Genomic DNA, 14639 nt, shown 5'->3' with positions numbered 1-14639 from the left:
GAGATATACAAGGAACAGAAAGGTTGTTGGAGATAAATTTCCTCTAAGTGACTTTATTATTTTTTTAATTAATTAATTAATTAAATTTATTTATTTGGCTGTGTTGGGTTTTCATTGCTGCACATGGGCCTTCTCTAGTTGTGGTGAGCAGGGGCTACTCTTCATTGCGGTGCACGGACTTCTTATTGCGGTGGATTCTCTTGCTGCAGAGCATGGGGTCTCGGCACGTGGGCTTCAGTAGTTGTGGTACGCAGGCTTCACTGCTCCGCGGCATGTGGGATCTTCCTGGACCAGGGCTCGAACTTGTGTCCCCTGCATTGGCAGGTGGATTCTTAACCACTGCGCCAGCAGGGAAGTCCCTCCTCTAAGTGACTTTAAAAGCAGAGATAAGGGAAGACAGCCTAATGACTATCACAGGGATAGAGAAAGGTCTTCCTCAATTCAATGGCATTCTGTTATTCTCTAAGTCCAATTCCTGCCCCCAATCTCATCCTCTCTTCATCTATTTCTTCCTCTAGGCTTCTTCTATCTCTATGAGAACAAAGCCTGGTCTTTAATATTAGATGGACTGAATGTAGTTTTATGCTCTTTAACATATGTAAGTAGATGAGCATTACAATTTTTTATCACCACCTCCACCCCACACACAAAAAAATCAGCTAGTTGACTCTAACTCCACCTGCCCAACTTATCACTCCTCCAGGAAAAAACTCAGCTCACTACCCTTAACTCAAGTGATTTGTTTTTCCACAAGTCATTAGTCAGTAAGAGAAACAAAATCCCCCATTCAATATCATGTTAACCTTCTAATTAAGGGCATGAGAACGTAACTATGAAACAAGTCAAACAATAAAATTGCATAATAGCATTTTTCTTTCAAAAAATGAAATTATTAAAAAAAAACCCTTAAATTATTTGGAGTTGACTGTACTACCTACACACATAAAGCAATAGGAAAAGATCACATGGACTTTTAAATCAACTTCCAGAAATCTCTTTATTTAAAAGGACAGTGAATAAATGTCCTCAGAGCTCAAGTTCTGATGAGGCCAACGTTCACATTTTGTTCTCAGGAAATGTAAAACTGACTTTGTGGGGTGGGTCTGTTCAGGATTAGCAACACCATATAGAAATATAGTGAAATTGGTTGAAATAGAGACTTCTGCCATGAATCAAATCAATAATTTTAGCTTTTTATAAAATTTCTTATTACCTATCAATGCCCCCTCAAATAGGACCTAGCACTGTTTTGAAAGTCTGTGGGGGAGGTGTTGGTGGGGAGGGAGGGCACAACCGGGCTTCTCCCCCCGCCCAGCTTTGGAAATTAAAATTAACATTATTGCATTACTAAAGAATTATCTGGGCTTCCCTGGTGGTGCAGTGATTAAGAATTTGCCTGCCAATGCAGGGGACACGGGTTCGATCCCTGGTCTGGGAAGATCCCACATGCCGCGGAGCAACTAAGCCCGTGTGCCACAACTACCGAGCCTGCGCTCTAGAGCCCGCGAGCCACAACTACTGAGCCTGCGTGCCACAACTACTGAAGCCCGAGCGCCTAGAGCCCATGCTCTGCAACAAGAGAAGCCAACACGCAATGAGAAGCCCGCGCACCGCAACAAAGAGTAGCCCCCGCTCGCTGCAACTAGAGAAAGTCTGCGCACAGCAATGAAGACCCAATGCAGCCAAAAATAAAAAATAAAATAAAAGATTGTTAAAAAAAAGAAAAAGGAATTATTTAATCATGAAACATGCCGAGTTAATTTTAATTTATATTAGTTGACCTGAAAAGCAGTCTTGCTCTTTCAAAATTTTAATGTTCTGAGTTAGTTAGCTGGATATACAGTTTCTGTAGGTAACAGAAATATCTGGTATAGGCATTGAGATGTTACATGTGATTCTACAGTAAAAGCAAAATTTGAGAAAAGGTTATTCTAGGGAAGACTGTTATAGGAGATGGGGGCCATAGACGGGCTCAAGTTGGCTCTTCTGAGAAAGAAAAAAAATATTTCAGTCCAGATAAATTGAAGATTATTAGGAGACAGTGTCTCTGAAAGGTGGTGACACTATATTATTACTATATTTAAACACTGGGTCCTCACAGAGGTAGAGAGGGCAAAGAAATGAAGAAACCAGAAAAAACATATAGACAGAGGGATACATTTAGTTTTCTTCCTTTCCTGTTTTATGTGTCATATGTAAATAATAATGGACAATAATTTCATATACCTTATTCTTTGAAAGGGACAAATGAATAGGTTCTTTAAACAAAATGCATTCCCATAAACACAGTCACAAATTTAAATTTGTGACTATTTAATTTAAAATAGTCAAATTTAAATTTGTGACTATGATGTATTTATTGAGATGCATGTGAAACTAAAAAGTTTCTTTCATTACCCAATGATCCTCATTTGCAGAGCAGAACTAGATTAGCATTATTTACCTTTTAAAACAATGCACATATAAATAACTAGATTTTTCATTCTTACAGTATATTCATTAAACACTGTCAAAATAAAAACACAAAGTTAACAAAACTATAAGATTATGTCTTACTTTTACAGTTTCTACATCTCCAGCCTTTGCAGCCTCCAGCAATTGTCTGTCTGCCTCTGAATTACCTAATGGGATACCCTCTAAAAAGAAAGAGAAGTAAAGAGTGATTAACTCCCATTTGGAAGGTGGGACCAAGTTTTAAGGAAGGCATCTTATCTGAGAGTAAAGTTCTTTTTATAGTTTGGTGATAATTATGTAGGGAATCTCCATGGTAGTAGGCGAAAAGCAGTAAAAACTTTTGAAACATTACATACGTCAAATGTATGTAGATGTGAATAATAATTATAAAATGAGATTTAAGCAATATAAAGGAACATAATGTAATGAAAGATGGCTTGCTCTATAACCAAGTCAGTTGACTGGGGGTAAAGTATTAAATTAGGAGAGCAGGGCTTCCCTGGTGGCGCAGTGGTCGAGAGTCCGCCTGCCGATGCAGGGGACACGGGTTCGTGCCCCGGTCCGGGAAGATCTCACATGCCACAGAGTGGCTGGGCCTGTGAGCCATGGCCGCTGAGCCTGCGCGTCCGGAGCCTGTGCTCCACAACGGGAGAGGCCACAACAGTGAGAGGCCCGCGTACCGCAAAAAAAAAAAAAAAAAAAAAAAAAAATTAGAGGAGAGCAACAGCTAGATATCTAACCATGGTTCTGCCATCGACTAGCTACCTGAATTGGAGCAAGTCACTTGAACTTTCTGGGCCTCTGATTTTTCCAGTTCTAAAAAGAGAGAAGTTGGACTAGAAACATCTGAAGTTATGTTCAGGTCTGAAACTCTATGATTTATAGCTCATTTAAAATCTCATAGGAAAGGAAGAAAACATGTACCTTGTTCTCAGAGCAAATAAACTTCAGATGGATTAAAGATGCTAAGTATAAAAAAATTAAACCTTAAAAATACTAAAAGAAAATATAGGTGAATATTTTTTGTCTTGGAGCAGAAAAGCATCTTAAAGCAGTATATCAAAGGCAGAAACAAAACTAATTTGGAAAAATATCTGTCAGGCAATAACACAGCATTAAACAAAATCATAGGCAAAGAACAAAATGGAAAAAGTACTGCAACATAAATCTAAGAAATGCAAATTAAAATAATGAAATACTGGGCTTTTTTTTTTCATCCATTAGTGGGCAAAGAGCAAATGGGGAGTTACACTGTCAATATTTCTATAATTTGCATTTTAAAAAGAGTCTATTACTTCTGTAATTTACATACACACACATAGACACACATTCACCCAAGGAAATGATTAAGAATCATAATACCTGGGGCTGACAAGGAAAACAGGTCCTGTCACATACTACTGGTAGGAATGTAAAATGGTACATAACAGTTTTTCTAGAAATGATTTAACAATTATGTTAACCTTGACTTGGAAATTCCACTTTGATAATTGACTCTAAGAAACTGGTTGGAAAGGTAAGTAATAGCACTTAGTATAAAACTAGGAAGACTGTAAATGTCCATCACTAGGTAATTAAATAGGACTAATGTTATTACCCCCAAAACTGACACTGAAACAAATGCATGGTATACGGGGAAGTAAAGGTAATTTTGAGAGCAGTCTTGTAGTTAGTTCACAATTTTAGAAGTTCACAGGAGATCTTATTGATCTGCCTTCATCTATTCAAGCAGTGTTTTTCTCAAAATGTAGTTTCCAGCAAGGATCATCAAAGGTGACTACAAAAGGTACAAAAGGCTTGATCTGTTACATTTCTTCTCATTTGAGCTTTGAGATGTCAAAGACACTCCATTAAATTCTAGTAAAATACAGAGATATACGCAAAGACACTAAAATTTATGGGACCAGATTTCTAGGCTGAAATGTTTAACCTATGCCAAATGTGTAGATATCTGATCTAAATTGATCTGATTTTAAAATGTAATAAGTATCAGTCCATTCAACAGTTACATGTAAGTCAAATAGTTGGTTACCTTGTACAAATTCTATATGCTTTATATGAAGGATCTAAAAAAGAGTGAAGAGGCAGGGCCAGTCTTTAGAATACTATTTATCACTATGGTTGCTCTTCTAAGAGACTTCATCTACCCTTTTCAGTTTTCCTTTCTTTAAAAAGAAATAGCAACTGTCGTGTCTCAATTTTAAAAACTTTCTAGATAAAAACTTAAGAGACAGCTATATACTCACAGAAGCTGGGCAGCAAATGCTACTGGAACAAACTCATAAAAGAATTGCAACATTTGGGCATTGAGTACAATGAGTTGATTAAGAAGAAATAACAGCCAACAATTCTGAAAATTTTTCTTTTCACTACCAACTCCTACATGATATGTGAAAAAAACTTCAAGGTTAATTTAAACAATAATAATTTCATGGAAGTATTCAATACCTTGAAGAAGTTGCTGCACGTTTTCATTTCCCATCTGTAAGGCAGTAAAGCCCTGAAGGGATATAATGTTAGGATCACACCCATAGCTGAGGAGCAGGCGACAGGTTTGTAGATGACCACAATGCGCAGCTCTGTGCAGAGAAGTCTGACCGAGATTATCCAGAGCATTAACCTTAACAATCAGAAAAAGGTGAAATTAGCCTGCGGTACAAAATTTAAAATGATCTACTCATGTATCCAGCACTTGTTACTAATTAAAAAATCTCAATTAATCTCTTATGAAGCCCATTATCCAGTGCCAAAGAAAGTATTTTTGCTCAAATCTAGAGTATAAATTCACCAATTCATGAAGGTCCAATTTTTGATTAAAAATATTGAATAACAGTTGTTTAGCATTGAAGTACTCAATAGATTCACCACATTTAGAGTGAGACACTGCCTAAGAAAGTCTAATGCATGTACTTTTATGGATCTCTGAGGTGCAGAAACGTCGAGAGACTAACCCCAAGATAACAGTCGGTAACAAAGCCAGAGACTAAATTAGCATTAAAATACTTATTTCTATTGTCTTAATCTTCTATCTTATTTATCGTGTAAAATATAATCTGTATGGATAAGGACACTATGGTATATTCACACAATGGAATACTTCTCAGCAATAAAAAGAACAAGCTATTGATACATGGTTCAATCTCCAAAACATTATCCTAAGTGGAAAAAGTCTTACATAAAAGAGTATATATTGTACGATCCCATGAAGGCCCAGAACAGGCAAATCTAATCTATGTTAGAAAAAATCAAAATGATTGTTGCCTCTAGGCATGGAGACTGCCTTGGATGGGACACTGCCTCTGCCATGAGATAATGTTCTCTATCTTCAAGACTTTTGGTTACACAGGTGTATGCATTAGGCAAAATTCAGTAAATGTACATTTAAGATTTGTACATTTCATTGCATATAAATTTCACATCCAAACAGAGACTATAAACAAATATTGACCTCTAGCTGATGCTATTAAAAGAATTTAGGGAGAAGTGTGTAGTAACTTGTGAATTACTCTGAAGTGTGTCAAAAAATAAGACATTGATGGATAGAGAGAGAAATTGATGGATATGTAAGAAAATAATACGGTGAAATGCTAGCGGTAGAATTTAGGTGGTAAGTATATAGTTATATTCTAAAATTCTTTCAGCTTGGTTGTATTTTTGAAATTTTTCATAATTAAAAAAAAAAAATCACCTGTAAGACCCCTCCTATCTCATCCCCACCCCCCCGCCCAGGAAAATAATTCTTCGAAACCTAACTGAGAAATCAAATTCCTCAGTAATCAATCATGTGACCACTAGTGTTTTGAGACACTGTCCAATTCATATTCATGGAATCGGAGAAGACCTGCAACAGGATTACATAGTAAGACTTTCGCAATGAATCTAAAAGTATCCTATAAAGAGCTAGTCTCCATGCTTACAGAATCAGAAAAATCAACTTAAAATGCCCAGAGCAATTAATCTGTTTATTCATGTACCAAAACTCACTGCAATGTGAACTATATATCCACTTGAAAACTTTATTTGGGTGCCACTCTGTGTTAGGGTTTGGGTGACGAACTCGTCCTGGTTTGCCTGGGACTTTTCCAGTTTTAGCACTAAAAGTCCTGTGTTAAATCCCTTAGTCTTGGGACAAACCTGGATGGTTGGTCACCCTAGACAAGATTGTTTCACTGAGCTTCACAACTCAAATTTAATATGCAACCAGATATTCCTCAAGTAACGCACCACATGTAAAAAAAAGTGCAATCAACGAAAAGTTATAGGACAGACAGACAAATGAGATATGCCAAGCAGTCAAGCAGAAATAAACTTTATTTTTTCAATACTTTACAATAGGAAAGATTGAGATTATACATTATCAAGAATTCCCCCAAATAAAAGAGAAATTAGGACACTGAGAGTCAACATAAAAAGAAACTGTAGAATTCTAAGTGGTTCCTTGAGTGGAAACCCAAGGAAGGACAGATTAGAAAATCATTCTGCAAAGTTCATTTAGAGAAGAGCCTCAGGGGTCCCCAAGGGGTAAAGGGATCTCTATTTCTTTCTTCTCCCTTCATCACAGCAGCTCAATTCTATTATATAATGAATTTCTACCACAGATTTTCTTTGAAGAAAGCAACAATCGATGGCTATAAACTGAAAACTGTTGAATTAGGCGACTGTTATCTCTTCCAATCTGAGATGCTATGTGTATTGCTTACTGAGTAATTTTTTTTAAGTTCCTGGGTAAGAAATAATGACTTTTAGCCTTGATGAAAACCTGATTATTCCATGAATAAAATGCTTTGTTTTCTTTAAATCCACTTGACTTTTTTTTGAGGTATAGTTGACATATATTATATAAGCTTCAGGTGTCCAACATAGTGAAATCACCTTTTAAATCACTTTTTACTTTTAAACTTAAGTATACCGTTTCTACAAATAGGAAACCAATATTCTCCTAATAAAAATTATAACTCTTATAAAAATGTTCATTTGGGATATTCCCTAAAACCATCTTACATGCCACATTTTAGAATACATTTCTCTACTGAATGCTCTGGAATGAAGGACTTTTGTGATTGATTTTAAAAAAATGCTTTGTGTACAAATGCCAACTACAGAACTTCGCAATATGAGGAGCTATGTTTTCATTCAAGTTACTTAATTTATTTCCTTCTGTTCCATGATCTCTGGCTTAGTTATGAAATAACAGAGGGTAAGAGAGACTGTGGTTGGGGTAAATAACAGGAGTTATCATGGTAACCAAGCAACAGAAGATAACAGAAGAGAATCCCAGAAAAGATGATAGGTCATAATAAATATGCCTGGCTGGGGATATTCTTAAGAGTGTATTGTTAGAAAAAGAAGGATAACTTGACCAGTGGGGTGTGGTTAAAAGGAAGGGAGAAGGAAGGATATATAGGAATAATGTTTCTTGAGTAAATCCACAGACTCTCTAGCAGAAAGATATAGAAAAAGTATCTGTAGAACTAATCTGAGGGAAAAATACCTATGAAAGAGTAAATAGCTTGGGAAGTCAGGCATTTCACCTGCTAAATAGAAAACAACTCACTGGATTACCAAAGATTACCAAAAATGAAGTATACCTTTGCTTCATGTTTCACCACTACTTCGACAACATCGTTATGAGCTTTCTCAGATGCAACGTGTAGAGGAGTCAAGAATCTTAAAGAGAAAAAGTCAGCCGGACAATGAATGTATTTTCCAAAAATAAAAGTGTCAATAATTTTTAATTATTAAAAGCAAACTTACTCTTTAGTCTTTTCATTGATGTTTGCTCCTTTTCTTAGCAACAGTTCACATATTTGCTTTCTTTTGGGATATGGAGATGCGGCAGCACAATGCTAGATAATTTAAATTGCAGCATTAATCAAGGACTATACATAACTGATTTTTAAGAACTTTCGTGTTTCCAGTCAAGAACAATTAAGTTATTTCATGTCTTTGTTTCATTTTTGACTTAACTTTGCTCTTCAAAGACTTTCCTTTGGATAGAATGTGCAATGATTACCAAATTCTGACAGGGCCTGAAACCCCTATTTAGCAAGTGATACGTTATTAAATATTTTGATTAAGCTTCACAGTTGTCCTATATCTCTGAAAAAGCTACTACTGCTGTAATGAAAAACTTAAATTGTGACCAACAGTCCTTTCAAAACTGTTCCCAAAGAGCATGGTGTTTATGTTATTTTTTAAAGGTTAATAAAACACCCCAAAGGTTGGGATTTCTTTACATGAAGAAATAACACAGCACTTGTCAGCTCTGGATTCTGCTTAGAAAAACATTGATGGAATAGCCAACAAAAAATCTTCCTCAATGAGTTGCTCCAGCAGGATAAGGACTTTGAATTACTTGTTTGGTAAAATCAGTGGTAGAAAATTATATACTCTGAGTTGGAGGCTGCAGGATCTATGTCTATGATGTATCAAGGAGAAAAGGAGATAGGAGATAGGGATTTGCCAGTTATAAACCCAATAAGTATCTCATGGTCATGTCCCAGATCTTCATCTCTCCACCATCCAGGATTATACCCATACACAACAGGTGTTCAATAAATGTCAGAATGAGTGAACGACTAAATTAATGCATGAAAGTTAAGTTAAAACTGAAACCTGAGATTTCATGGAATAAAAGTTCTGGATAACTGTCAAGCTAACTTGCGCACACATCTAAACATAGTACATATGAAATGTGTCTGATTTTAACCTATTGCTAATTATAAAGCTTATCTGATCTTCATGACTTTGCTTCAGATTCATTCTTTGATGTTGTTGCTGTCACCAAAATCATTCCTTTGCCCTCAATAAAATCATTTCTAATTGGTGAACACAGCTCTTTTGGTATGTTTTGAATAATCATCCCAGGACATCTATCAGGATGGCACAAAGAATGGAAAATAGTTTATAACCAAGAATTCTTGAGTTCATCCATTTCAAACTGCACCCTTACTCTTCTGCCCCATCCTGTTACAGACAGGGCCTGTAATCTCTGGAAACCTGGAAGACAATGCCTCTGCAACACAACTATCTACCAACAGTTAATTCCCTGTATTTTAAGGTTAATAAAAAAAATGAGTCGTTTAATGGTAGAATACTCAGAGGAAAATAACATGTAGAATTAACTTTTCAGACTGGAAGATTTTCCAAGTCAGTTTTTCCAAGTTTCCCTGTACCATCTTGATACTGTTATGATTTAAATTTTGCAGTGGTATTTCTTATTAGTCTGCAACTTTGCTATTTTTCTTTAACACGGATTTTTTTTTTAAAGTAGCAAAAAGTTCTACAATGTTTTATAGATAGGTTTCTACATAAAACTTCAGAGTTTATATCATGGCATAAGGAAGAAAATTAACCATAAAAGATATTAGGTAAGTAAGGCTATTACAAGTTAAATCTTCCCCTAAAGACATTAATTTACTTAGTGTCATCTTCCCTCACCGAAAGCACATTCTGCAACTCATACAACTTTGTTCCTTTAAATTTCTACTTCTAAGGTAGCCTTTGATCACAACATTCCCTTTCCTATCTTCCACCACTTACCTCTACTAGCTTCCATTCTTTTCTTACTGCTTTTCCATAGACTGCCCAATTCTCATCTACTTTGTTACAGTACCACAGAGCTGACATTACCTCCATCAGGGAAGCTGCCTCTACTCACACAGATACTTTACTCACACAGTATAAAGGGGATATATACAGACTTTAGATCTAATTCTGAAAAAATAACAATACCAAAAGGAAAATCAAGTGGCTTTTATCTTGATGGCAAGATTATTTTCTTTTTCAGTGGGTTCCAAATTTTCAATCATAAACATTTATGCTCTTTATAATTAAAAAAAGCAAATGAGATATACGATTTATGATAATAGAAAAGTCACATATAATACATGCCAGTATGTGAATAAAATTTTTGTCTGGAAGGATGTGCAAATGAACAACAGTACTGCATTCTGAGCAGATGTGGTTGTCTATTTCTCTGTATTGTTTGAAATTTTTTCTTTATATACCTACAGGCATTAATTCTTAAAAAGCGCATATTTTTAAAACAATACTATTATTAAAAGTAGGACATTATGTTAGTCATCCGCCATCACCAAAAGAAGACATTATGATTAACTTAGCATGTTTTTGGTTATTTCATTTTAAAAACTTAAATCTGAAACATTACCAATGCTGTTTCATGTGTTTGAGGATGCTTAAAATTCACCATTTCCAGAGAGAGATGTTTTTTGATTCGTGTAACATCAGCTTCCCGTGCAGCTTGAAGCAACGAGTGACCTTTAAATTCATCTAGATAAGAAAAAGCATTTAAATCTGCATGAGAATTATCAAATTTATGGGGCTTGCCAGATGTGGTATTTTTCTTGAACTTATTTTCAAAATTATCTACCAAGTAGCCAGAATGAAGCTCTAAAGATAGTCTCCAAATATAACCCTTGGAAAGGGAGACAGTGGTATGCCAGCTCCCCTCAGTTATGACCCAATTCATTCCCATGTGTATACAACATGGCCTATTCAAGGTCTATTTTGGTCTGATATAAGGATTATTGCTATATATTCCCAGACCAGAGAGTTCTGAGAATTTTCCAAAGCACAGAACTTTTCTCAGTGAAGAAATAAAAGAAAAGGTGATCATAGTCCCCATATTAACATTACAGCAGCAGCAGATAGTTCTGCTCACACATCAGAGAATTGGGGACTAGACTAGTGGGATATTTCTAAGAGCCACCTACTGATCAACAAATGAAAGAGGGCATTTTCTCAAGATTCCTCGCTATTATTCATCAGACTTGTGAAACCACCCATTATATTTTACTATTCCAGAATAATACAAGCTTAACACAAGTTTCCTATTTATGTATAGTAATACTATATCTGAAATACGTGGCTATTTCTCACCACTACATCTATTTCAGTTATAGACAGAAAAGCACAGAATTGCCCAGATACCAAAGAATATTAGATGGTAAGATCTGGGGACTATGTTTACAAGACAGCAATCCTACAAATAACACTTTAAAACTTCACAGCAGCTAATAAGAAAGTCACATCAAAGATAGGAATAAAACTCAAATTCTTTCTTTCCAAAAGCATACCATCCATAAGAGTAACACACACAAAAAGCATTTAACTTGACTTGAAAAAAGCAAATACAAATATACTTTCTTTTCATAGCATCTTAAGAGCAAAATGAGTAGAAAACATTCAAATGATTAAATATGTTAGTGTGGACAATAATAGATACCCATGGCTAAGGAAAATACCTTATTATTCAAAAATTTCCAAAAAACAAACAAGAAAGAAAAACTGTTAGTTTACTGATATAACAGCTTAGCTGAATGAACATTCATCATTTTATACTTACATGCTAATCTTTCTTTTAACTGTGGCGTTGGAGCCAAGTCTATAGCACTTTTATTGTGACAATTCAGCAGTGTTGGATCTGCGCCGTAACTTAGGAGAAGAGAACACACTTCAACTCTGTTCTTGGAAGCTGCCTCATGAAGAGGAGTGAACTGCCACAAGTCCATTGCATTTACGCAGGCACCATGCTGGGGGTGGGGTAGGGTGGGTAAAGCATATACTTAACGCTCAATTTTTAAGAGAATTTAGAATTATCAGTGGTGTGTAATTTAACAGCATGCAAGCTTAAAAAGGTTATGTTCCCAAAGGTCACTTTTCAAACCAATTACTTCAGAAAGAGTAATTTTTTTCCCCGCAGAAAAATAGTCAGTGGTTGCCAGGCCTACCCACAAGTGCCTATTGAATTTTATTGTTAAAAATAGTTAAAAATGAAGCTTTACATTTAACCTGCATCTTTTCCAAGAACTATTTTTTCCTTTCCTGAGATACAATGTACATATGGTAAAATGCACAGTTCTTAAGTATACAGTTTGATGAGTTTTGACAAATGTATATACCTGTGAGACCATCACCCAATTCAAGATAGAGGATGCTTTCATCACCCCAGAATGTTCCCTCATGCTCCTTTTATAGACAATTCCTGCCCCCATTCTGACTGTTAGCACTATATATTAGAATTACCTGTTCCTGAATTTCATAAAAGTAGAATAGCACAGCATGTACTTTTGTGTCTAGCTTCTTTCACACAATGTTTCTGAGATTCATTCATTTTGTTGTATCAAGTTTGTTTTTATTGGGGACTTCCCTGGTGGTGCAGTGGTTAAGAATCCGCCTGCCAATGCAGGGGACACGGGTTCGAGCCCTGGTCCGGGAAGATCCCACATGCTGCAGAGCAACTGAGCCTGTGTGCCACAACTACTGAGCCTGTGCTCTAGAGCCCATGAGCCACAACTACTGAGCCCATGTGCCACAACTACTGAAGCCCGCACACCTAGAGCCCGTGCTCCGTAACAAGACAAGCCTCCGCAATGAGCAGCCCGCACACCACGATGAAGAGTAGCCCCCGCTGGCCACAACTGGAGAAAGCCCCGCGCAGTAACGAAGACCCAACACAGCCAAAAATAAATAAAAGTAAAAAAAAAAAAAAAAGTTTGTTTTTATTGCTGAGTAGCATTCCACTGTATAGATATACCACAATTCACTTATCCATCATCCTGTTGATGGGCATTTGGACTGTTTCTAGTTTTTGACTATTATGAATAAGTTGTTATGAACATTCACAACAACTATGAATGTTGGATACATGCTGTGATTTCTCTTGGATAAATGCCTAGGGGTGGAATTGTTGGGTCCTGTGGAAGATGTATGTTTACTTTTAGTAGAACTGCCGAACAGTTTTCTAAAGTGGTTGTATTATTTTTGTATTGCCATCAGCAACGTTTTGAGTTCTAGGGCTCCACATCCTTGCTAATATTTGGTATTGTTAGTCTTTTTAATTTTAGACGTTTCCAAGTATTGGATATTGATAAACCACAGAGGTCATTCTAGCTCAACCTCTCATCAAACACAAAATCCCTTCCATAGCATTTCTGCAGAAGGCAAACCAGCTACTTACTCTTTTAATACTTTCAATGATGGGAAACTAATTCTCAACGAACACAGTGTTTTATAACTATTAGATAACTCCTGACTCTCCTGAGCTTGACTGCTCTGGCAACTGCACCCTCATCTCACTTAGCGTCCTCTCTATATATGACCTCCTCCCACTCTTATTTAGTGAACACTAGGTCTTAGGAAAACACCATTCAGTTGCCTGTAAGTCCCAATGCAATCTATCTCATATTTCACTCTCATCCACAATTAACATTCCAAATATTCTGTTAAATTCAAGATTCAGTTTTACGATAAGCAAAAGCATTACTGTTAAATGTGTAATATTATAGTCACCTTATACATTTTAAAAGGCTTATGGGCTACTCAGAGTATCTAATCATTATAGTAAAGTTATTTCTGTGGGAAAATATATTCGGTGGTAGCACATGCCCAAAAGGAAGCAGAGAGGCATTGGAAACAAATGCTCTCTTTCCCTTCTCATGACAGCTGCTGACAGAATGAGGAAGAGTTTCAAGGGCAGAATGGAAGCGGAGTGAGAGAAGTGTAAAGAATGTCAAATACATATGTAGAGACTGGGGGACAAAAAGAAATGGGTGTGGGTAACATCCTTGAATCCACTCTCAAGGAGAATATATAGCTTCTATTCTCATCCAACAGGGAGCAAAACAAGAAGTTTCTTGCCAGTCCCTGGAACCTGCTTGTTAAACAAGAGCTGCCCAGCATAACGGAAGAAGTATGGTCCACTAAAAATTACTTCTGATATTTTCAAGAGTTTTGAAACTTCAAAACTTTATTCTGATATTCACAAAATGGGACAGGTACTTTATATAAAAACTCTTACTGTATCTCAAAAATCTCAAAGCAGTCAGATGCTGATCTATCGATCATCCACATTTTTGTAATGATTATAAATACTCTTTCTATATCTACCAAGCACTAAAAACACAAAGAAGACATATATACTATGTATTTCAAGTAATATTTTATAAGAAAAGTATACAAGAACTAACCTTGACCAGAAGTTCAGTTACTTCATAATGACCATAGGAACAGGCATTGTGCAGGGGCACCAGGTCACTACAATACGAGAAGGGGGAAAACCCTGTGTTATTAAAGATTCCCTAGGCTTTAATTTAATTTTAATTAAATTTACACAAATTTAACTAGCAAATAGCTTATGTGACCTTCTAACAAAAGTGTATAAA

At 36.1% G+C, this 14639-nt stretch overlaps 1 protein-coding gene across 3 annotated transcripts in view; it reads right to left on the bottom strand.

The window, feature by feature from the left end:
- The window catches only part of TNKS2 (tankyrase 2), a 67964-nt gene that overhangs the window by 32905 nt on the left and 20420 nt on the right, over positions 1–14639 (bottom strand). For 2 of the 3 annotated variants that reach the window (XM_027112030.1, XM_027112031.1), the window contains exons 7-13: positions 14445–14511; positions 11822–12008; positions 10625–10746; positions 8209–8300; positions 8043–8121; positions 4903–5074; positions 2557–2636 (exon numbers count right to left, since the gene is read on the bottom strand). In XM_027112030.1, coding sequence (XP_026967831.1) covers positions 2557–2636; positions 4903–5074; positions 8043–8121; positions 8209–8300; positions 10625–10746; positions 11822–12008; positions 14445–14511 — 799 coding nt within the window. The remainder of the gene's footprint in view (positions 1–2556; positions 2637–4902; positions 5075–8042; positions 8122–8208; positions 8301–10624; positions 10747–11821; positions 12009–14444; positions 14512–14639) is intronic. The other variant, XM_027112032.1, reaches the window with a different exon arrangement.

This window comes from Aethalodelphis obliquidens, unplaced genomic scaffold, assembly GCF_003676395.1.
Source record: "Aethalodelphis obliquidens isolate GAN/ISIS:26980383/991018 unplaced genomic scaffold, ASM367639v1 scaffold11, whole genome shotgun sequence".
Classification (NCBI taxonomy): domain Eukaryota; kingdom Metazoa; phylum Chordata; class Mammalia; order Artiodactyla; family Delphinidae; genus Aethalodelphis; species Aethalodelphis obliquidens.
The sequence above is the reverse complement of the archived record's forward strand: the minus strand, read 5'-3'. Positions and strand labels throughout refer to the sequence as shown.